The sequence below is a fragment of the Anomaloglossus baeobatrachus genome, chromosome 4 (assembly GCF_048569485.1).
Source record: "Anomaloglossus baeobatrachus isolate aAnoBae1 chromosome 4, aAnoBae1.hap1, whole genome shotgun sequence".
Taxonomy (NCBI): domain Eukaryota; kingdom Metazoa; phylum Chordata; class Amphibia; order Anura; family Aromobatidae; genus Anomaloglossus; species Anomaloglossus baeobatrachus.
Window position 1 is genome coordinate 504,039,870 of NC_134356.1, and position 25,646 is coordinate 504,065,515.

At 43.4% G+C, this 25,646-nt stretch overlaps 1 protein-coding gene across 1 annotated transcript in view; it reads right to left on the reverse strand.

The window, feature by feature from the left end:
- Positions 1-25,646, reverse strand: part of FAM227B (family with sequence similarity 227 member B) — a 756,766-nt gene that overhangs the window by 663,152 nt on the left and 67,968 nt on the right. The window contains exons 4-7 of the mRNA XM_075345811.1: positions 21,787-21,836; positions 18,607-18,611; positions 17,963-17,992; positions 7,934-7,952 (exon numbers count right to left, since the gene is read on the reverse strand). Coding sequence (XP_075201926.1) covers positions 7,934-7,952; positions 17,963-17,992; positions 18,607-18,611; positions 21,787-21,836 — 104 coding nt within the window. The remainder of the gene's footprint in view (positions 1-7,933; positions 7,953-17,962; positions 17,993-18,606; positions 18,612-21,786; positions 21,837-25,646) is intronic.

Below are 25,646 nucleotides of genomic sequence, written 5' to 3' on the forward strand. Positions count from 1 at the left end.
ATCTGTCTCTAAAGGGGGCTTCAAGCAACCATGAAATAAGAGGGTCGCCAGGGGGCACAGAAAATGTCACCTAGGAAAGTAATCTCATGGCTTCTGCCCCTTAGGTTTCGGGTGTACCTGTAGCCAGTCCTCAGCCTCAGCAGGTGTAGTAAAAAACAGAGGCGACCCTTCATGCACTATGCGGAGCCGGGCAGGGTACAGCATAGAGTAGATGATGTTCCGCTCCCTTAATTTCTCCTTCACCTCCATGAAGTGGGCCCTCTGTTTCTGGAGGTCCACCGAAAAGTCCGGAAAGATCGAGAGCGCAGCATTATTGAACTTGAGTGGGCTCTTCTGTCGGGCCAGACGGAGTGCTGTGTCTCTATCTCTGTAGTTGAGCATCCTTGCTAAAAAGGGACGTGGTGGCGCGCCTGGAATAGGAGGCCTCGTTGGAACTCTGTGCGCCCTCTCCACCGCAAATGTCGAGGAGAACTCATCTCCGAGATTACATTTCAGCCACTCCTCCAGGAATTGTTCCGGATGCTGACCTTCCGAGCGCTCTGGCAGTCCTATGAGTCGTATATTGTTTCGACGCATGCGGTTCTCCAGATCGTCTGCTTTCTGGCGCCATGCATTTGCCGATCCGGCCATTGTTGTCATTTTTGTTTTGAGTGTTACAGTTTGATCCTCCAGTTCAGACACTCGCGTCTCGACTTCCGCTGTTCGGGCCCTCAGGGATTGCATGTCCTGACGCAGGAGGCCCACCTCTGAATGTACCTGCTCAATCTTCCCTGTGAGGGAGCTGTTGCTTGTAGAAATTGCTTGTAGAAGCTGTTCATACACCTGCCTCAGGGTTAAATCATCTTTATCCTCTGACCCGTCATCCAATAGTGCCTGACCTTTTGGGGTGGCATTTCTCTTGGCATTAGGGGCATCTGCCTGACCACCCCTTGCGAACTCCTTAAGTTTGTCAATAGCTCCACTTTGTTTAGGGGGACTCATATTGATACACTTGGGATTTGCTGATTCTGCACCCCTCTCTTATCGTGCCCCCGTGCGTCTGAATCTGTGCCTTTATAATGTATATTTAGTAATATGTCTGTCTCCACTTCCTCACCATGTCCAGAGAGCCGGAAAACAGCCACTTATATGGTGGATAATAAGAATGAAGGGAGTCCCAGGGCAGCACAGCACTCAGGGTGTATTTATCAGGATGATGCAGGCCTGCGCAGCGTGGGGACTTCAATATGTGTCACTTATTTGTTTTCATGTGTCAAGAAAAATCTGCAGGGCCCGTTTTTCAAGCCACACACTCCAGACCCTCCAGCACTCTATGGGTTAAAGTCTCCCAGACAACCACCGGCATCTGCTGCTCACTGACTGCCAGTTACACAGCTAAGGGATTAACTCCCTGTGCTCACCACTCCTGGGTCTTCACCTCTGGCCATAAATCTGTCACTCCTCACTGCTCTCCGGAGTCATGCTCTGCTGCTCACTGTGGAAATGCATGCTGTAGGGAAGATGGCTGCTGCTCCACACTCTCCAGCCTCAGGAGATCCAGCAACGCCATGCAGGAGTCAGGGAATAGCTCCAGTGGGAATCAGCAGCCTTCAGATGGTGTCTCCTGTCACAGCAGCAGGTCAGTGAGTAAATGGATCAGGTAACCGGGTGTAAACGGCCAGGATGAGATCAGGATTATAGGACCTCTCTTCCCATGCGTCCTCTCTGGTCGGCTACATCGCCCCGCCCCCTTGTTTTTCCTATTTTGAAGGAAAGGGACTCCTGGATTGGGAAAGCCTATGCACTAAGTGCAAGGGCTTCCAAAAATTAGAAGGAGCGACTGCAATACATCCTGGAAGACACTTAAATAAGGCCCTCAGAAAACATTTTTGTCCCATTTTGAAAAAGTAAGATGCCCAGACTGTGAAAACCTATGGACTAAGTGCATGGGCTGCCACAAATTAGAAGCAAGGACTGCAATATACCCTGGACGACAAGTAAAGGAGGGCTTCAGAAACATTGTTTCCATTTTGAAGGATTAAGATGCTGAGACTGGGAAAGCCTATGAACTAAGTGCAAAGACTGCCAAAACAAAAAAAGGAGGGATTGCAATACACCCTGCAAGACACATAGAGAAAGGCCTTAGAAGATTTTTTTTTCCAATTGTGAAGGAGTGGGATGCCTTGACTGGAAAAGTCTTTGTACTAAGTGCGAGGGCTGAAAACATTTACCCATGGGATGTGTGTGTGTGTGTGTGTGTGTGTGTGTGTATATATATACATATATATATATATATATATATATATATATATATATATATATATATATATATATATTATATATATATATATATATATATACACATATATATATATATATATATATATATATATATATATTTATGATGCTGGTATGGTCAGCTAGGTACTTCTTCATCTTCCAAAACTGTTCCCTTCTTGTCAGAGAACCCTGTCCATCAGGGCCTTTGGGGGCCTGGGCACTGGGAAGGTTTAATGAAACTGTCCCAGACCTTTGATAGTGTTCCCCTGCCTCTGTTGGACCTGGTATTTGTCTCCCTTGTCTATCCTCCTTGTATGCAAAAGGAAATATGACATCAGCAGCCAGTTTTAACAGATGAGAATTTTTGTACTAATTGTTCGACTGGGGCTTCTGGTATTGCATCATATTTCTAGCCCTTTCCACCACAGGAAGGAAAGATGAAAAGTTATTCTTGTAGCGTGGGTCGAGAACGCTAAAAAAACAGTAATCAGTGTTGGCCAAATGCATATAATGCAAAGGTTATGGGAAAGGCAGCAGGACATAAAGTCAGCCATATGTGCCAGACTTCTAACAGGCAAGAATTCCCTGTTCCCACCAAGAGGATGACTCTCCATATTCTCTTCAGCTCATACACTGTGAACAGACAGGCTGAAGTTGGTGTGGGTAGTATCCTCTGAAGGCAACCATCTCTTGTTCCTTATCCACCTACTGCTCATTATCACCCAATCTGAACTGAGAGGATGAGATGCGGCAGAGATGGGTAGTGTCACCCTGTGTACCCTTTCTCCACCTGGTCCACATGCAAACCTTCCTGCTTAATTGTGAGCAGCGAGTGTTTGAGAAGACACAGAAGTGGGATGGTTAAGCTATCACTTACACTAAGCCCCTGTGGTCACACAATTGCCAAGATGTGCAGGACCATTAACCAAAATTTACCACGAACATGAACTACAATGTGTCGCGAAAAGAAAACAATCTGAGAATCATAGGGATAAGTTGAAGCATTCCAGAGATATTGCCACATAAAAAGACACTGGTCAGAATTGTAAAATTTGGATTTGTCAGGAAGGTGAAAACAGGTGATGAAGGGGCTGTGAACTTCCAGCTGTATACTCTAAAGTCAAAACATGTACAAATCGTCAGGCACCATAATTGACTTCACACATTAGTTCCATGATTAAAAACTCTTTCTAGTCAGAAACACATAGGAATCTACCATGCCTGGAATTTATGTGAATGCTAATTTTAACAATATGGAATAAAAGTTTTTACATACTTTTAAGGCTGGATTCACATGATGTTGTGGCATCCAATGCGAGTGCATCGGATGTGATACGCTAATGACCCTCGGCTCCTGCTGTCCTGCCTGCGTGAGCCAAGTGTCATGCCACTGTGACACAGCTGCAGATGAGATGGCAGGAGCTGCATGGGTGAGGAAGGGTTTAATCTCCTCCTCTCCTCCATTGTCAGTGGATGTGATTATTGCACTGCATTCTGATGTCATCCGAATGCAGTCCGATGTTTCTCTCGCACCCATAGACTTGTATGAGTGTAAGTGACACATCTCTTGCTGACAATCGCAGTATGTTGCGATTTTTTGCTCATCCAGAATCTGGATGAGAAAAAAGCTGACCATCTACTGTCCCTCATTGAATAGCATTGGTCCAAGTGCAACGCGAGATTTTCTCAGTCATACGCTTGTGTGAGCTTACCCTAAAACAAGAATTTGCTGGAAAATTTTCCAATTTGCTTCACAAATTACTTACATGCTATTGTTTTATCAAGACATTATACATTATCTGGGTATCACATAACACTGGGAATACCTATTCCATTCACTGAACCATTATAAAACAGACCACTGACTCTACCAAGAAACAGATGATCAACTTTGCTTTATTTAAAGATTTTTGTTTAGTGTTAGCTAATATATTCAAAACCTTTTACTTAGCACTGTTCTCCATAATTATCTCATGAAGGTGAACTTGCACCATAGGTGCAGCATTAAAATGATTTGCTTCAGTTGTAATATGAAAGATTACGTAACATTTTTCCTTTATCTTCATAATATACAGTATAGCACAGGGAAACACCTTATCCTTAACATATTGTTACATATTAACTAACAAAACAATCAGTCGCTTCCTCTGGAATCCTCTAGTGTTTCCTGGAAGTGCTTTTCTGACAGGTCTGGATAATTTTCATGTGTCTGGATTATGTTAGTAATACAGCAGCATTTTATTAAATGAAAGTGGAGTTCAGGTCCTATGAGAATGTTCCAAGCCCAGCTACCTATTCTCAGACAATTCAATGCAATACACAAGTTATAACTAGAATCTAAAATTCTTTGTCTTTTTCACATGTTTTGTTTCTGCCAATGAAAGAGTGCAAAGTTTTACAAAATCAGCAAAGGGCAGGAGATTTCAAAACATTTTTTTAAACCTGCAGCATGTCAATTATTTAAATAATTTTTCAGGTTTTTACCCAATCAAATGAATGTGAAAAAAAAACAGATGTAAAAAAGTGTAAAAAAAACCCTCTCGCATGCACAAGAGCACTACTTCAGTTTGAAGCCAGGACCCGTACACCCGGCTTCATAGTGCGCATGACCCAAACTCCAGGGTCATGCTCACTGAGCCGAAATCCTGAGTCGGGCAGCCATGGAAGTAGAGAGGTGAGTGAGATCATCCTTTGACGCTGTACATTCATTAGCATGTTAGCACACCCACAGAGGCGTACTAACATGCTAATGGGGCCGACTAGCCAGGGAAGCAACGCCCTTTGGGACTAGACCCTGCGCTCATTAGCATATGATAAAAGCTCTTTAGAAATTATTTTTCTAAAGATCTCTTTATCTATGTTAGTGTATACAGGGATGAACAGGCAGGGATTACCAATATGCAACAGGAGTGTGAAAGAGTATGGACCCGGCACAATATCCTTAAAAATCACTTGTATCCTTTATTGAAAAATGTCATTAAAAATCAGCCAACAAACTGGCTGAATACGGTATTCACATTGGCACTGACTTTTTAATTGTTCAATGACCACCAGTAAAGGGAGCTTTACACGCAGCGACATCGCTAGCGATGTCGCTCGTGAAAGCACCCGCCCCCGTCTTTTGTGCGTCACGGGCAAATCGCTGCCCGTGGCGCACAATATCGCTAGTACCCGTCACACATACTTACCTTCCTAGCGACGTTGCTGTGGGCGGCGAACAGCCTCTTTTCTAAGGGGGCGGTTCGTGCGGCGTCACAGCGACGTCACACGGCAGGCGTCCAATCGAAGCGGAGGGGAGGAGAGCAGCCGCATGAATGTCACGCTCACCTCGTTGCAGGAGGACGCAAGTATGGTGTTGTTCGTCGTTCCTGAGGTGTCACACGTAGCGATGTGTGCTGCCTCAGGAACAACGAACCTGCGTCCAGCAACAGCAACGATATTTGGGAAATGGACGACGTGTCAACAATCAACGATTTGGTATTTTGCATCGCTAGCAGTCGCTCGTACGTGTCACACGCAACAACGTCGCTAACGAGGCCGGATGTGCGCCACGAATTCCGTGACCCCAACGACATCTCGTTAGTGATGTTGTTGCGTGTAACGGGGCCTTAACAGTGGTTTTTGTCATTGACTACTATGCATACTAGACAGCTATTATGTCATTGCTGATTAAGATCTTATAGGAAATAGTTCATTTATCATTAGTGAGCTTATGAAAAGTTTATAGGTTATTAAAACAGTGTACAATTCTTGTGATCTAGGTTGAGTACTAAATCACAGTTTTTGCGATCTAAAAGGAAACTGTGATGTAATTGCTCAGTAGACAGCACAAGATAATTATTTTTCCTAACGAGCCAATCCTTATTCCAATTTTTGGAATTTTAGTTCTTATTTTTACACTGTTTTTCATGCGATATAAGTGATAAGACAGATTTATTCTTCGGGTTAGTGCAACTATGGCAATACCAGATTTATATAGATTTTTATTATGTTTTACTATGATTACACGCTAAAAATTATATTTTTTTTTTATAGAAAACAATAGTTTTTTGCCATCATATTCTGAGGGCTGTAACCTTTATTTTGGGGGAGGGGGGTTGTGAACAGAGCTGTATGAGGGCTTATTTTTGTGTTGTGCAACAAATTGAAGATTCATTTGTTCACATTTTAGGGTATATCACATTTTTTGATCGCTTTCCATTCAGATAATTCTGATGCAGAATGAACAAAAAACAACAATTTAAAGGATTTTTTTTTTCTAGTTGTCTTTTTTATGGTTCACTGTGCGGTATAAATGATAAGACTGATTTATTTGGGTCAATACGATTATAGCGATCCAAATATATATATTTTTTTACAATATGCTACTTTTACACACTGAAAACAATATTTAAAAAAATAAATATGTTTTTGAGTTGCCATATTCTGAGAGCTGTAACTTTTTTTTTGCCAAATGAGCCACATTAGGGCTTATCTTTTGTGAGACGATTTCACGTTTTCATTTTCATAATTCAATGTGAATCTACAATTTTCAGAGTCATGAAAATAAAGAAAACTCTTTGAATGAGAAAGTGTGTCCAAACCTTTGATCTGTACTGTAGATGATGTTGTCTCTGAGTCGTTTCTTTCTTTTCTTCATCTTATCCTGACGCCATGATGACTTTTCACATTCACATCTCGTCTCTGCAGATTTCCATCTTCTCTAGTCTTCTGCAGCACATCCCAACACGATGCCCCTAAAAATAGCAGAATGATTATAATACTTCTATTTAAAAATATTGCCCTACAGTGTGCCCCAGAATAAATAATGGCCCCTTACTGTGTTCTCTGCACAAAATATGACCCACATACTGTCCCTCTTGTGGTACATGCTCTCCACACTGCACTCTCCTTTTCATACAGAGCACACTCTTCACACTGTCCTTTACATTGTGTCCTCCTATACTGTGCTCTCTCATCACACATCCCTCCACATCCCTCCTCGCTATAGCCTCATACTATACCCACAAGCTACACCCTCTCCATACCGCTCCACCCACCACTACTCAGTCTCTATTCAATGTCCCCTTACATTTTTTTCATCCCTAACTTTCTCTTCACTAGTTCCTGTGTGTCCATATACTTTTCCCCCTCACTCCCTATACCATGTCGCTCTGTATTCTGTGTCCTAAAAAAATTATTTCCCATTTTCTCCCCATACTATGTCCATGTACATTTCCCCAATTGCTCCACATACTATATCTGTATACATTCCCCCCTCACCCTCACTCCTTATACTGTCTGTATAGATCACCTCTCACTCTCTCTCCCCGTACATTACTCCTCACTCTGACTCCCTATACTATGTCTGTATACATCACCCCTCACCAACAACTCCCTATACTATGTATGTATACTTCCCCCCTCGCTCCCTAAACTATGTCTGCATACATTACCCCTCACCCTCTCTCCCTATGCTATGTCTGTATACATATCCCCTCATTCTCTCTCCCTATACGATGTCTGTATACATCCCCCCTCACCTTCTCTCCCTATACTATATCTGTATACACCACCCCTCACTCTCTCTCGCTATACTATGTCTGTATACATCACCCCTCACCCTCTCTCCCTATACTATGTCTGTATACATCACCCCTCATCCTCTCTCTCCCCATAATGTGTCCAAAGATACTTCCGCCTCCCCATCCTCTCTTCACACCATACTGTGTTCACAGATAGTTCCCTCTCTCCACCCTCTCTTCCCCATACTCTGTCTATAGATACTGCTCCCTCCCCACCATCTGTCCCCCCCATAGTGTGTCCACAGATAGTTTCCTTTCCCCACCCTCTCTCCCCCATACTGTGCCTATAGATACTGCACCCTCCCCACCATCTGTCTCCCCCATAGTGTGTCCACAGATTCTTCCCTTTCCCCACCCTCTCTCCCCCATACTGTGTCTATAGATACTGCCCCCTCCTCACCCTCTGTAGCCCCATAGTGTGTCCACAGATAGTTCCCTTTCCCCACCCTCTCTCCCCCATACTGGGTATATGGATACGGCCCCCTTCCCACCCTCTGTCCATTCATGGTGTGTCCACAGATAGTTCCCTTTCTCCACCCTCTCTCCCCCATACTGTGTCTATAGATACTGCTCCCTCCCCACCATCTGTCCCCCCCATAGTGTGTCCAGAGATTCTTTCCTTTCCCCACCCTCTCTCCCCCATACTGTGTCTATAGATACTGCCCCCTCCTCACCCTCTGTACCCCCATAGTGTGTCCACAGATAGTTCCCTTTCCCCACCCTCTCTCCCCTATACTGCGTATATAGATATGGCCCCCTCCCCACACCCTGTCCTCTCATAGTGTGTCCAAAGATAGTTCCCTTTCCCCGCCCTCTCTCCCCCATACTGTATCTATAGATACTACCCCCTCCCCACCCTCTCACCTCACCCCATAATGTTCCTCTTCGGTGGTGTCTTCAGCTCCATACTGGAGCACTTATCACCAGCGCTCTCTGCTGCCTCTGTGCTGCGGCCCTGACTTTCGGGTCAGCAGTGTGATCAGCTGACCTGATCACACTACAGCCATCTCTCTGACCCGGAAGTCAGCGCCACCAGTCACCGCTTCAATTGTCCTCCAGCCGAATCAGGAGGGCCGATAGCGCCCCCGACAGCTGCGCCCGGGGAAGATGCCCTGCCAGCCCCCCTCTAGATACGCCTCTGACTTAATAAGCCACCATAGTCTGGGGTCATCAGATAACCTTGGGGTGCCATGGCAACTATCAACACACGCGATTATGATCTAAGGCGGTCTCTAGTGTTAAAGGGGGAGTTTTAACCCCCTTTTAGCCACCTAGAGTCAATTGTCTTGATTGACAGTGTCATTTAGGAGTTAATGTGCCACAATTGGTTGCAAAACCTGTTGGGACCAATGCCGCAAGGCGTCAGCTGTCATATACTGCTGTCACCTGCAGGATTTTTTCCCACGGAGGAGTGCTATACACTTAGGCGGGCTTTGCACACTACGACATCGCAAGTGCGATGTCGGTGGGGTCAAATTGAAAGTGATGCACATCCGGCATCGCATGCGACATCACAGTGTGTAAAGCCTAGATGATACGATTAACGAGCGCAAAAGCGTCGTAATCGTATCCTCGGTGCAGCGTCAGCGTAATCCATAATTACGCTGACGCGACGGTCCGATGTTGTTCCTCGCTCCTGCGGCAGCACACATCGCTGTGTGTGAAGCCGCAGGAGCGAGGAACATCTCCTACCGGCGTCACCGCGGCTTCCATAGGATATGCGGAAGGAAGGAGGTGGGCGGGATGTTTACATCCCGCTCATCTCCGCCCCTCCGCTCCTATTGGCCGCCTGCCGTGTGACGTCGCAGTGACGCCGCACGACCCGCCCCCTTAATAAGGAGGCGGGTCGCCGGCCAGAGCGACGGTCGCAGGGCAGGTGAGTGCATGTGAAGCCGGCGTAGCGATAATTTTCGCTACGCCAGCTTTCACAAGATATTGTACCTGCGTCGGGGGCGGGGACTATCGCGTGCGACATCGCAGCATCGGCTTGCGATGTCGCAACGTGCAAAGCCCGCCTCAGTCCTCAGGACCGTGAAAAAGTAGCATTGAGAATTAAGCCCGATAATGGTTGCCATGAAAAGGTATATTGTCAGTCGTTAATGGATTTATTTGAGCGGTAAGGTGACAAAAGAAAAAAGTTAATTTTGGAACAGGCCTTTAAATTGATAGCGAGGAACATCACTTCATTCCGTGTGACAGTGAAACCCTGTTACACCTCGTGGCTCTCCTGTGGCAAGGAATGAGACAGTCTCCTTGCCTGCCACGAGCGCTCCTGCTCCGCAGCGCCGAAGGTCTGCCAGACTGCGCAGAGTGCAGGAGAAACCTCCTCAGAGAGGCAGCACAAGGGTGACACCTAGTGGTACTCCTGTTGCAAGAAATGAGGCGGTCTCCCATTCCTTGCCTGCCACAGCTCTTCCTGCTCAGCAGCCTCGAAGGTCTGTGAGGTTGCGCAATGTGCAGAGATTTGCTGCTCAGGGAAGCAGTGAGACTCCCGTTATCTCTACACATTGTGAGACCGAGGATCCCGCCTCTATTTCCCAGAGGCAGGAGGGTGAGCATGTGCTATGCTTGGTAGATCCTGATTCGCCCACTGACGTCACACGGCTTGATGACAAGGCTGGTGACGTGGTGAATCCTGACTGGCCAGGCTTGGATGTCGTGGATCCTGATTGGGTCAAGTCCGTCATCTCCGCCTCGCGCCCGCCCTTGGCTGGAGCTACACCTCCTTAAAAGCTCCTCCTGCCATCATGGCGGCGCGCGACCGTCCTTCTATGTTTGGATGTCTGGCAGCGTGCTGCCACGCCACTGCTCAGGCATTATCTTCTTCTGTGGGCTTGGCCCTTGCTGCTTAGGCAGCACCTGGTTTGCAGGCCGTGTCCCTGCCTTGCTGCTCCGGCAGTAGCTCCTTCTACAGGCCGTGTTCCTGTCCCAGGTGAGCTCCTCGAGTCTCCACTGGACTCACCTGGTTATTGAAAGCACACGTGCGTGGGCACCTCTGTGCTACCCTCGTGCCATATTCTCGTGACTTCCACTGGCACACATGCGTGGGCACCTCTGTGCTTCCCCGTGCAACAGGTACACCGAGCCGTGTGATCCCTGCCATACAACCCACACGGGTTAGGGCAGACCGGTGTACATAGATCGTCTGTGACATTCCAGACGATCGCTAGCAGCAACCCGCTCACTCTTCACCCACCATAGCAGCGGTCCCTTACACCGCACAGTGGACCTTGACCGGCGGAAGCTGTCCATTCCCCATCTTGGCACGCTTCCCCGGGTCCCCCTCGTAACAAAACCCAAGGCCACATTTGTGAACTAAAATTAAACAAAATTTGACAGACATACGGAAATGGGTACGGAAAGTATTCAGACCCCTTTACATTTTTCAGTCTTTGTTTCATTGCAGCCATTTGGTAAATTCAGAAAAGTTCATTTTTTTTCTTATCAATGTACACTCTGCACCCCATTTTGACAGAAAAAAACAGAAATGTAGACATTTTTGCAAATTTATCAAACAAAAAGACCTGAAACATCACATGGTCATAAGTATTCAGACCCTTTGCTCAGACACTCATATTTAGGTCCCATGCTGTCCATTTCCTTGTGATCCACCTTGAGATGGTTCTACTTCTTTGGAGTCCAGCTGTGTTTAATTAAACTGATAGGACTTGATTTAGAAAGGCACGCACCTGTCTATATAAAACCTCACAGCTCACAGTGCATGTCAGACCAAATGAGAATCATGAGGTCAAAGAAACTGCCCAAGGAGCTTACAGACAGAATTGTGGCAAGGCACAGATCTGGCCAAGGTTACAAAATAATTTCTCCAGTACTCAAGGTTAGTAAGAGCACAGTGGCCTCCATAATCCTTAAATGGAAGAAGTTTGGGACCACCAGAACTGTTCCTAGACCTGACTGTCCAGCCAAACTGAGTAATCGTGGGATAAGAGCCTTGTTGAGAGAGGTAGTACAGCCATGAGTCTTCTTGGGAATGAGGCAACAAGTTTTTCACACCTGGATTTGGGGATCCTCTGCAAATCTTTCTTGCAGATCCTCTCCAGTTCCATCAGGTTGGATGGTGAACATTGGTGAACAAATTGTCTCTCCAGTAAAGGAGACAAACTCTAGCACAGCGCCACCTATTGGAAGTAGCGATCCTAAAAGTCACAAGTGGATTTTCAACAATCCTTTGCAATATGACTCAGGATATATAAGCCAGATCAGAATCCCAATTTGCAGACACGGTGTTTCGGGGTGCTTGCCCCTCGTCAGTGCAAAGTAAGGGGGTGTCTGATCTGGCTCATGAGAAAGCTATGTGGGGACCACGGGGGAACACTATTCTCCTTAAGGAGACTTTGCAAGCCAGTCTGGCTGCCAGGTAAGGGGACTTATAGCTGCCACGCCCCTCTAAGAAATATTCAAATTGTCTCTCCAGTAAAGGAGACAAACTCTAGCACAGCGCCACCTATTGGAAGTAGCGATCCTAAAAGTCACAAGTGGATTTTCAACAATCCTTTGCAATATGACTCAGGATATATAAGCCAGATCAGAATCCCAATTTGCAGACACGGTGTTTCGGGGTGCTTGCCCCTCGTCAGTGCAAAGTATGGGGGTGTCTGATCTGGCTCATGAGAAAGCTATGTGGGGACCACGGGGGAACACTATTCTCATTAAGGAGACTTTGCAAGCCAGTCTGGCTGCCAGGTAAGGGGACTTATAGCTGCCATGCCCCTCTAAGAAATATTCAAATTGTCTCTCCAGTAAAGGAGACAAACTCTAGCACAGCGCCACCTATTGGAAGTAGCGATCCTAAAAGTCACAAGTGGATTTTCAACAATCCTTTGCAATATGACTCAGGATATATAAGCCAGATCAGAATCCCAATTTGCAGACACGGTGTTTCGGGGTGCTTGCCCCTCGTCAGTGCAAAGTATGGGGGTGTCTGATCTGGCTCATGAGAAAGCTATGTGGGGACCACGGGGGAACACTATTCTCCTTAAGGAGACTTTGCAAGCCAGTCTGGCTGCCAGGTAAGGGGACTTATAGCTGCCACACCCCTCTAAGAAATATTCAAATTGTCTCTCCAGTAAAGGAGACAAACTCTAGCACAGCGCCACCTATTGGAAGTAGCGATCCTAAAAGTCACAAGTGGATTTTCAACAATCCTTTGCAATATGACTCAGGATATATAAGCCAGATCAGAATCCCAATTTGCAGACACGGTGTTTCGGGGTGCTTGCCCCTCGTCAGTGCAAAGTAAGGGGGTGTCTGATCTGGCTCATGAGAAAGCTATGTGGGGACCACGGGGGAACACTATTCTCCTTAAGGAGACTTTGCAAGCCAGTCTGGCTGCCAGGTAAGGGGACTTATAGCTGCCATGCCCCTCTAAGAAATATTCAAATTGTCTCTCCAGTAAAGGAGACAAACTCTAGCACAGCGCCACCTATTGGAAGTAGCGATCCTAAAAGTCACAAGTGGATTTTCAACAATCCTTTGCAATATGACTCAGGATATATAAGCCAGATCAGAATCTCAATTTGCAGACACGGTGTTTCGGGGTGCTTGCCCCTCATCAGTGCAAAGTATGGGGGTGTCTGATCTGGCTCATGAGAAAGCTATGTGGGGACCACGGGGGAACACTATTCTCCTTAAGGAGACTTTGCAAGCCAGTCTGGCTGCCAGGTAAGGGGACTTATAGCTGCCACGCCCCTCTAAGAAATATTCAAATTGTCTCTCCAGTAAAGGAGACAAACTCTAGCACAGCGCCACCTATTGGAAGTAGCGATCCTAAAAGTCACAAGTGGATTTTCAACAATCCTTTGCAATATGACTCAGGATATATAAGCCAGATCAGAATCCCAATTTGCAGACACGGTGTTTCGGGGTGCTTGCCCCTCGTCAGTGCAAAGTATGGGGGTGTCTGATCTGGCTCATGAGAAAGCTATGTGGGGACCACGGGGGAACACTATTCTCCTTAAGGAGACTTTGCAAGCCAGTCTGGCTGCCAGGTAAGGGGACTTATAGCTGCCACACCCCTCTAAGAAATATTCAAATTGTCTCTCCAGTAAAGGAGACAAACTCTAGCACAGCGCCACCTATTGGAAGTAGCGATCCTAAAAGTCACAAGTGGATTTTCAACAATCCTTTGCAATATGACTCAGGATATATAAGCCAGATCAGAATCCCAATTTGCAGACACGGTGTTTCGGGGTGCTTGCCCCTCGTCAGTGCAAAGTAAGGGGGTGTCTGATCTGGCTCATGAGAAAGCTATGTGGGGACCACGGGGGAACACTATTCTCCTTAAGGAGACTTTGCAAGCCAGTCTGGCTGCCAGGTAAGGGGACTTATAGCTGCCATGCCCCTCTAAGAAATATTCAAATTGTCTCTCCAGTAAAGGAGACAAACTCTAGCACAGCGCCACCTATTGGAAGTAGCGATCCTAAAAGTCACAAGTGGATTTTCAACAATCCTTTGCAATATGACTCAGGATATATAAGCCAGATCAGAATCTCAATTTGCAGACACGGTGTTTCGGGGTGCTTGCCCCTCATCAGTGCAAAGTATGGGGGTGTCTGATCTGGCTCATGAGAAAGCTATGTGGGGACCACGGGGGAACACTATTCTCCTTAAGGAGACTTTGCAAGCCAGTCTGGCTGCCAGGTAAGGGGACTTATAGCTGCCACGCCCCTCTAAGAAATATTCAAATTGTCTCTCCAGTAAAGGAGACAAACTCTAGCACAGCGCCACCTATTGGAAGTAGCGATCCTAAAAGTCACAAGTGGATTTTCAACAATCCTTTGCAATATGACTCAGGATATATAAGCCAGATCAGAATCCCAATTTGCAGACACGGTGTTTCGGGGTGCTTGCCCCTCGTCAGTGCAAAGTATGGGGGTGTCTGATCTGGCTCATGAGAAAGCTATGTGGGGACCACGGGGGAACACTATTCTCCTTAAGGAGACTTTGCAAGCCAGTCTGGCTGCCAGGTAAGGGGACTTATAGCTGCCACGCCCCTCTAAGAAACAGTCATTTTCAGGTCTCTCCAGAGATGCCCCATTGGGTTTAGGACAGAGCTCTGGCTGGGCCCGTCAAGAGTAGTCACAGAGTTGTTCTGAAGGCACTCCTTTGTTATTTTAGCTGTGTGCTTAGGGTCATTGTCTTGTTGGAATGTGAACCTTCATCCAAGTCCGAGGTCCAAAGCACTCTGGAGGAGGTTTTCTTCCAGGATATCTCTGTACTTGGCGCATTCATCTTTCTGTCTATTGCAACCAGCTGTCCTGTCCCTTCAGCTGAAAAACACCCCCATAGAATGATGCTGCCACCACCATATTTCACTGTTGGGATTGTATTGGGCAGGTGATGAGCACTGCCTGGTTTTCTCCACGCATACTGCTTACAATTATCACCAAAAAGTTCTATCTTCGTCTCATCAGATCAGAGAATCTTAGTCTGGGTGTTCTTCGTGTGTTTTTTTGCAGACTATGCGGGCATTCACATGTCTTGCACTGAGGAGAGGCTTCCATCGGGCCACTCTGCTATAAAGACCTGACTGGTGGAGGGCTGCAGTGATAGTTGACTTTGTGGAACTTTCTCTCATCTCCTTACTGCCTCTCTGGAGCTCAGCCACAGTGATCTTGGGGTTCTTTACCTCTCTTACCATGGCTCTTCTCCCACGATTGCTCAGTTTGTTTGGACGGCCAGGTATAGGAAGCGTTCTGGTGGTCCCAAACATCTTCCATTTAAGGATTATGGAGGCCACTGTGCTCTTAGAAACTATGATTACTGCAAAAATTATTTTGTAACCTTGGCCAGATTTGTGCCTTGCCACAATTCTGTCTCTGAGCTCCTTGGGCAGTTCCTTTGACCTCATGATTCTCATTTGGTCTGACATGCATTGTGAGCTGTGAGGTCTTATATAATCAGGTGTGTGCCTTTTCAAATATAGTCCTATCAGTTTCATTTAACACAGCTGGACTCCAATGAAGGAGTAGAACCATCTCAAGGAGGATCAGAAGAAAATGGACAGCATGTAACTTAAATATGAGTGTCTGAGCAAAGGGTCTGAATACTTATGACCATGTGATATTTCAGTTTTTCTTGTTTAATAAACTTGCAAAAATGTCTACATTTCTGTTTTTTTCTGTCAGGATGGGGTGCAGATTGTATATTAATGAGAAAAAAATAAACTTTTTTTGAATTTACTAAATGGCTGCAATGAAACAGAGTGAAAAAGGGGCCTGAATACATTGCGTACTAATTGTAGCATTTCACATAGGTACAGTTAATTGAATTATCTGAATATTAAGACAGGTCACATGGCTGACACTTTGTCCAGTTCAACACAGGCAATGATAGCCCAATTTTATATGACAATTGTGTGGGTGGGTGGAGTGGTTGACCACATGGTAACCCACACATTTACCTGCGTTTACTCAAGAACATTTCTGTCCATAAAAATCGCTCAATGAAGATATAACAAGTTCACAGATGGTTTGTGCCATACAGATTGCATACCGTCGGCAGCATGCCGATGCATCTGATTATCGGCCTGTGCTTTTATTCTAACGATAATTAATATTTATGCCAAAGCATTGAGCTGAGCTGCCTGATGCACATTTATGAAATAATACAGAACTATATATCAGTATTTTTTGTTGACTGTGACACACACACACACACATGTATATTGTGATACTAGTCACTACTTACAGATAGAATGGATGGAAGGGTAGTCACGCAAGCCGGGGTCACATAACAAGAGTACACGTCAGGACAAAGGGAGTAAGCAGGAACACAATAAAGTCACAAGCCGATGGTCAGAATTCCAGGAGACTACATATCAGATTGAGGGAGTAGAGACACGGTTAAGTAACGGGCCGAGGTTCAAACCCAGGAGGTAACGACAAGACTAGGAAGCAGGCAGAGAGTAGTCAAATAACAGTCCGGTGTCAAGAAACTTAGATCAGAACACAAGCACAAACACAACACCAAGAGATCAACTGCAGAACCAGAGAGTACAACTGGTGAGGTTCTGGAAGAGCATGCTCAGTAATGAAGCAGAGCAATTACCAGGAAGGTGAAATACCTGAGTAAAGGCACCTCCCAGAACCTGCATGGAATCTTGTGCTGTCACACAACCTAGTGCTCAAAGGAACCAAGCAGAGCATCTCCAAATATACAAGATGCTTTCCACAAAGGAAACATGTCACTGCCAGCTCTGTAGTTCACAAAGGCGCTGCAGAGCATAACCTGTGTGCAAGATAGTCTGCACAGAGGAATCGTGACATACAGTGCCTTGAGAAAGTATTCGGCCCCTTTGAATTTTTCAACATTTTACCACATTTCAGGCTTCAAACATAAAGATAAAAAATTTAAATTTTATGGTGAAGAATCAAAAAGAAGTGGGAATTGTGAAGTTGAATGAAATTTATTGCTTATTTTAAACTTTTATAAAAAATGATAAACTGAAAATTGGGGCGTGCAATAATATTCGGCCCCTTTAAGTTAATACTTTGTAGCGCCACCTTTTGCTGCGATTACAGCTGCAAGTTGCTTGGGGTATGTCTCTTACCAGTTTTGAACATCAAGAGGCTGAAATTCTTGCCCATTCTTCCTTTGCAAATAGCTCGAGCTGAGTGAGGTTGGATGGAGAGCGTTTGGGAACAGCAGTTTTCAGCTCTTTACACTGATTCTCGATTGGATTCAAGTCTGGACTTTGACTTGGCCTTTCTAATACCTGGATATGTTTATTTGTGAACCATTCTATTGTAGATTTTGCTTTATGTTTGGGATCATTGTCTTGTTGAAAGACAAATCTCCGTCCTAGTCTCAGGTCTTTTGCAGGCTCCAACAGGTTTTCTTCAAGAATGGTCCTGTATTTGGCTCCATCCATCTTCCCATCAATTTTAACCATCTTCCCTGTTTCTGCTGAAGAAAGGCAGGCCCAAACCATGATGCTGCCACCACCATGTTTGACAGTGGGGATGGTGTGTTCAGGGTGATTAGCTGTGTTACTTTACAATGAACATATCGTTTGGCATTGTGCCCAAAAAGTTCGATTTTGGTTTCATCTGACCAAAGCACCTTCTTCCACATGTTTTGTGTCTCCCAGATGGCCTGTGGCAAACTTTAAACAACACTTTTTATGAATATCTTTGAGAAATGGCTTTCTTCTTGCCACTCTTTGATAAAGGCCAGATTTGTCAGATTTGTGCAGTGTATGACAGATTGTTGTCCTATGGACAGACGCTCCCACCTCAGCTGTAGATCTCTGCAGTTCATCCAGAGTATTCATGGGCTCTTGGCTGCATCTCTGATCAGTCTTCTCCTTGTTTGAGATGAAATTTTTGAGGGACGGCCGGGTCTTGATAGAAGGAGTATCATACCACTGCAAATCTATTTCAATATGATCGCTTGCACAGTGCTTCTTGGGATGTTTAAAGTTGTGGAAACGTTTTGTAACCAAATCCGGCTTTACACTTCACTTAACTTAAACAGTATCACGGACCTGCCTGTTGTGTTCCTTGGTTTTCATGATGCTATCTGCGCTTTAAACAAAACACTGAGACTATAACAGAGCAGGTGCATTTATACGGAGACTAGATTACACACAGGTGGCTTATATTTATCATCATCAGTGATTTAGGACAACATTGGATCATTCAGAGATCCTCAATGAACTTCTGGAGGGAGTTTGCTGCACTGAAAGTAAAAGGGCAGAATAATATTGCACGCCCCAATTTTTAGTTTGTTCTTTTTCACAAAAGTTTAAAATAAGCAATACATTTTCTACAACTTCACAATTGTGTCCCACTTCTTGTTGATTCTTCACCATAACATTAAAATTTTTATCTTTATGTTTGAAGCCTCAAATGTGGAAACAAAGTTGAAAAAAAAGGGGGCCGAATACTTTCGCAAGGCACTGTATACATTGCTTGTTATTTAAGCTTTTGTGTAGTAAATTATATGCATTTAGATATTTATAAATATCAGTGGATGCATGTATGATGTATTAATGAATATATGAACTACATAAATTATTTAAAATAGTTACATTAGTGTGTGGTTCTATGCACAAAGCTATTATAAGTTGTTCAATATACAAATTCATATTTTCACATACACTACAGTTCAAACGTTTGGGGTCACCCAGACAATTTTGTGTTTTCCATGAAAAATCACACTTTTATTTATTTATCAAATGAGTTGCATAATGAATAGAAAATATAGTCCAGACATTGACTAGGTTAGAAATAATGATTTTTACTTGAAATAATAATTTTCTCCTTCAATCTTTGCTTTTGTTAAAGAATGCTCCCTTTGCAGCAATTCCAGCTTTGCAGACCTTTGTCATGCTAGCTGTTAATTTGCAGAGGTAATCTAGAGATATTTCCCCCAATGCTTCCAGAAGCCCCTCCCACAAGTTGGATTGGCTTCATGGGCACTTTGTGCGTACCATACGGTCAAGCTGCTCCCACAACAGCTTAATAGGGTTGAGATCTGGTGACTGGGCTGGCTACTCCATTACAGATAGAATACCAGCTGCTTGCTTTTTCCCTAAATAGTTCATGAATAATTTGGAGATGTGCTTTGGGTCATTGTCCTGTTGTACGATGAAATTGGCTCCAATCAAGCGCTGTCCACAGGGTATGGCAGGGCGTTGCAAAATGGAGTGATAGCCTTCTTTATTCAATATCCCTTTTACCTTGTACAAATCTCCCACTTTACCAGCAGTAAAGCAACCCTAGACCATCCCATTACCTCCACCATCCTTGACAGATGGCATCAGGCACTCTTCTAGCATCTTTTCAGTTGTTCTGCGCCCTACAAATGTTCTTCTGTGTGATCCAAACACCTCAAACTTCAATTCATCTGTCCATAACACTTTTTTACAATCTTCCTCTGTCCAATCTCTGTGTTCTTTTGCCCATATTAATCTTTTCCTTTCATTAGATATGGCTTTTTCTTTGCCACTCTGCCCTGAAGGCCAGCATCCCGGAATCGCCTCTTCACTATAAACGTTGACACTGGCGTTTTGCGGGTACTATTTAATGAAGCTGCCAGTCGAGGACCTGGCAGGCGTCGATTTCTCAAACTAGAGACTCCTATGTACTTGTCTTGTTGGTCAGTTGTGCCTCCCACTTCTCTTTCTACTCTGGTTAGAGCCTGTTTGTGCTCTCCTCTGAAGGGAGTAGTACACACCGTTGTAGGAAATATTCAGTTTCTTGGCAATTTCTCGCATGGAATATCTTTCATTTCTAAGAACAAAAATAGTGTGGAGTTTCACATGAAAGTTCTCTTTTTCTGGCCATTTTGAGAGTTTAATGGAAACAACAAATGAAATGCTCCACATTCTCAACTAGCTCAAAGGAAGGTTAGTTTTATAGCTTCTCTAATCAGCAAAATTGTTTTCAGCTGTGCTAATATACTTGCACAAGAGTTTTCAAGGGATTTCTAAACATCCATTAGCCTTCTAACACAGTTAGCAAACACAATGTACCATTAGAACACTGGAGTGGTGGTTGTTGGAAATGGGCCTCTATACACCTATGTAGATATTGCATTAAAAAACAGACGTTTGAAACTAGAATAGTTATTTACCACATTAACAATGTATAGAGTTTATTTCTGTTTAATTTAACGTTAACTTCATTGAAAAAAAAAGTGCTTTTCTTTCAAAAATAAGGAAATATCTAAGTGACCCTAAACTTTTGAACTGTAGTTTAGAACATAGCACCATTTTTTGTTTAATCGTTCATTTATTCTTACATTTGCATTATCTTTGTGATAAGATTTTTCAATGTTTTTCTACTTTTATGTAATTTTACATGCGATCCCTCAAAAAGGCTGTTATTAGCATCATGTCTTCTGTTTAAAATGGAGAACATGTAGCTATTCTGGCTTACAAACCCCCAAGAATTAAGGAGCAGTCAGATGCCAGTTTTTCATGTATGAGTTCTATCGATGTTTTTCACAAATAGAACTCATACCCATTATAAACTGTGGAGCTGTTCAAATTATTATGTATTTTTACAGACCGAGTCGCCCACAGCTAAATATGGAGACATGTCCAATATTGATCCAAGTCATGTTGGAAGCTCGCCAATGCAAGTCTATGGGTTAATGAAAAATTTGGACATAATTCAGATGTAATCCGTGTGATGTCTAATTTACATGTTTGTTTGACAGAAGCCAGAGAAATCCTCCAATACACATAAAAAAAACAACTGAAAAAAACTCAACTGACGCTGATGAAAATCTGATTGAAAACTTATAAATTTGGTTCTTTTTTTGTCTTTGAGAAAAATCACTGATCTTCGACTGAGGCCTTACAGTGGAGTTCCATCAAAGCTCCAGTATTTTTTGCAGACTTGCTGAAAAAAAAATGGCAAATTTACTGAAAGAAGTCACATAACAGTAGATTAAATACATGGCTGAATAATAATAAACACAGGACTTGATTAATTATTACACGTGCACCTGTTTTTTCTCTGATTTTTGGTGTTTTGCACCTTTTATTGTTTGCGTCATAATCATTTTGGAATTTGTGCCTTTATTTTAAGTCTATTTGATTTGGGTTCACTTCTTTTTTTGTCTTCAGTTCACCACTCTTATTGGTATTTAGGGTTTACAGATATTTTAGTCTGATTTATTATTTAGAGAAAAAAAACAAAAACACATTTTTAGCAAATGTGCTCCATTCCCTTCCTGAGTGATTTTATGCATGCCACATATTTGGAAGCAAATTTTCCGCTAGCAAAATGTAGCCCCAAAAGTCGCAAAATAGTTTCTAGACGAGAATAAAGACCATTTTTACTTGACTTTTGATGAAAAATTCATAACAAAAAGAAAGGTGGACCTAAAAAAATGCAATGGATAAATTGGGGCAACAGTGTAAGAATCTTATTTTGCATGTAAACAATGTATATTATATTTATTTAAATTAAAGCTCCATTACCTTAACATCTTTTCTGTTCAGAGACAGTTCAGGCTCATCGGCTTCAGTAAGGAAGACTGTGAAATTAAACAAAGCATTGGAATATTGCTCATCAACATGGGTAAAATGTCTCATTTCAGAGAGTGGAATAACTACAATGGTTGAGGGTAATAAACATTTAGTTAAAAAAAATGTTAGCAACAACACAATCTCTAAGCAATTACTTGCAAAAACCTTAACAGAAAATATTTTAGGAATACTAAATTTGACAAAATAAATATGTAGAGCTTGGAGCGCCTTCAAGCTTGCTATAGACAGATTTTGAGGATGTCAGTGGCCTCAGGAAACAATGTAGTCAAATACTTAGGTGGAAAAAGTTGCCATTGGCTTCATGTTCCAAAATTTACTCCGTCAGCCTGCAAATTGCCAGAGAGGGAAGACGACTTTCTCCAGATGCAGGCAGATATGAGAAGGACAAAGCACTGGAAAGCTCAATGGCCTCTAATGGGGCACCCTTTGAGGGTGGGAGGCATTCATGTTTTTCCAATTATATCATTACTGTGAGGGGCACAAAACATTATCGTTGTGTGGGAAATATTACTGTGACATAGAAAAAGGGCACAATGAAAGTATAGGGCACAAAGGGATACAATAAGGGTATGTTCTTATGTACCTAGTTTATTGATCAGTTTTTTATAGCAGAAACACTTTTTTGTGTGTCCGGGGCTCAAAAGTAATTGGACACATTAATTTTACCATAAATCGAATGTTAATTGTAATACTTTGTAAAGAATCCTTTGCAGGCAATAACTGCCTGAAGTCTGGAAGCCATGGACGTCACCAAATGCTGGGTTTCTCCCTTTGTGATGCTTTGCCAGGCCTTTATTGCAGATAACTTCAGTTGTTGCTTCTTCTACCTTAAGGAGTTACCCATCTTTTCAACCTATCTCTAACCTCTGGAACCTTCTCTTCTGCCTTTAAACACGAAACAGTCACACCTATCCTAAAGAAACCTTCCCTCGATCCAACCTGTACTACCAACTATCGCCCCATATCACTATTCCCGTTCGCCTCAAAACTCCTCGAACAGCACGTCCATGCTGAACATTTCTCCCAGCTCTCATCTAACTCTCTTTTTGACAACCTACAGTCCGGCTCCGTCCACATCATTATACTGAAGCTGCCCTGACTAAAATCACATAATAATAAATTCACTGCACTCGTTTTGTAGGTGAAATAAACGTGAGCAAAATTTATTGAAACGTGAAGAAGCAAACATCCAACGACGTTTCGACCCTCCGGGTCTTTATCAAGTCACTAGGGTGAAAATACAAATATATAATCAAAAAATACAAAAAGTATATACAATAATTCTTGGTATACACTATAGACAAAATATATACAAAATATATACAAATATATACAGATCAGAAAGTCCTGGATATAGTGATATGTAGTAATTCAGTTGCTATAGCAACATTATAATGGGTAAGACATTATTATATGCACAAGTTATAGGAATCATATTCATATGCTGAATAAATGTAGACAAGAACAATGTAAAAATTATTATGAAGACAGCGACAATTCCTCTGGCCCCCGTCTTCCACCTCACCTCGTTTTTTATCTCAAAGAAGAGGAAAAGGCCCCCAACAAGGCGGTCCTGCCACCGGTCCTCGCATGAACACACGCTCCCAGACCCAGGTAAGATATCAAACCTGGTAGTCAACATCTCATCCTATAATCTATCCCCCATTGAACTTGAAGTATTACAGAAAGGCCTATCATTTTGCCCCACACCACGGTGGGACACATTCCAACTTGAAAAGGATTTGCAGCGTTTTTACCGTAATTTACGTTTAAAAACTCATTTTGGAATTTCTCCTAACACTGTGTCTACCTCTGAGCAGAATGTTGTACGTAATACACCAGTTGATTTGTCTGTATCTAAATTTGTCCTCAGAAAACCTAGCGTATACAAACCACTCTCCACTTACCATGCTATTGAAACCTACATTGACCTTGTAGATTGGGATATCAGAGACATTATTTGTGCTCAACATCTAGGAAATTTGCCAATCAGGCATAATCTCACCAACAATGAGAGACTAGAAATTGACCCACTTAGAAACAATAAAAATATAATAATCAAACCCGCCGATAAAGGTGGTGCCACGGTAATTCTTGATTGCTATACTTATCTCTCCGAAATACGCAGACAGCTAAGTGACACTGAGACATACCGTCCCATTGCACATGACCCAACATCTGCCATACGACAGAAAATACAATCTTGTTTAAACCACCACTTACAGCTGAACACCATAGACCAAAAGACTGTAGACTTTTGACCAACACACATCCCATTACTCCGGTCATTTACGTATTACCCAAAATACATAAATCTCTATCCAATCCCCCAGATCGCCCAATAGTAACTTCTACCAATTCAATTCTATCACCTCTATCAATTTTCTTAGAGAAAATTCTGACTCCACTGACAAGACAACAACGTTCCTTTCTACTTGACACAAGCCATTTTCTCAGGATTATCCGTGACCTTGGTTCCATCCCTCCAAGTAGTTTGCTAGTGACCCTTGATGTACAAAGTTTGTACACATCCATAGAACATTCCAAAGGCACAAAGGCATAGAGGCAGTAAAAATTTTACTTGAAGATTCTGATCTTACCAACAATGCCATACTATTTTGCCTTGATATTTTGAGATTAGTTCTCTTTGAAAATTTCTTTCTCTTTGGTGATGATTACTACCTCCAGATACGAGGTACGGCCATGGATTCTAACGTGGCTCTGGCCTACGCCAATTGTTACATGGATCGCTTTGAACACGACCATGTTTACTCTAATACACTTTTTAACCAATTTGCCACCAATTGGCTACGGTACATAGACGATGTGTTCTTTATTTGGCACGGCTCTCTAGATAACCTTGATTTATTCATTTCCAAACTCAATTCCATTAGGGCTGAACTGAAATTTACTGTCCAATCTGACAAAAAAAAAATTTCTTTCCTTGACACTTTAGTATTGAAAGACAACACCGGGACTCTTACAACTGACCTATATACTAAACCCACGGACACCAATTCACTACTTCTCTACTCTAGCTGCCACCCTAGAGCTACAAAAGATAGTTTGCCTCGCTCCCAATTTCAGAGGGTATCTAGGATTGTCTCAGACACCACTACACTCTCCATTAGGCTGGACGAAATGACAAACAAATTCCAGGAACGGGATTACCCTCCCGTTTTATTGAAACATAGGACCAGAACATCACATACCCACAATAATCCCAACACCGAAAGGGTACCATTTGTCCATATATACCACCCCATCATGCCTAAAATTTACAACTGCATCCGCAAACACTGGTCCTTACTCCCAACAGCGTATCTCCAGATTGAAGCCTTTAAAGCAACAGCCCTTATTTGTACCAAGAGATCACGCAATATTAGAGATAATCTCGTACGAGCTGACATTGGCAGTCTAACTAGACAACCTGTTCAACAGTTGTTGAACACACCTAAAACAGGGACATTTCCCTGTCTAGGTTGTGCAGCGTGCTCCAATGTCATCAAGTCACCTGTAATTTTACATCCTCATACAGGGAAGAGCTTCAAAGGCTTTTTTACATGCAAGTCCAACTTTGTTGTTTATTTAATTAAATGTCCCTGTGGCTTACTCTATGTAGGTGAAACTTCCCAACATGTGAGGGACAGGATAGCCTCACACAAATCTACCATTAGGTGTAAAAAAAACCTGGCTCCCTATCCCATATCATTTTTGTTCAGCCCGCCACATGGTATCCCAACTACGTTTCTAGATCATAGAGCAGGTTCCAAAACCCCGTAGAGGGGGCAACCATA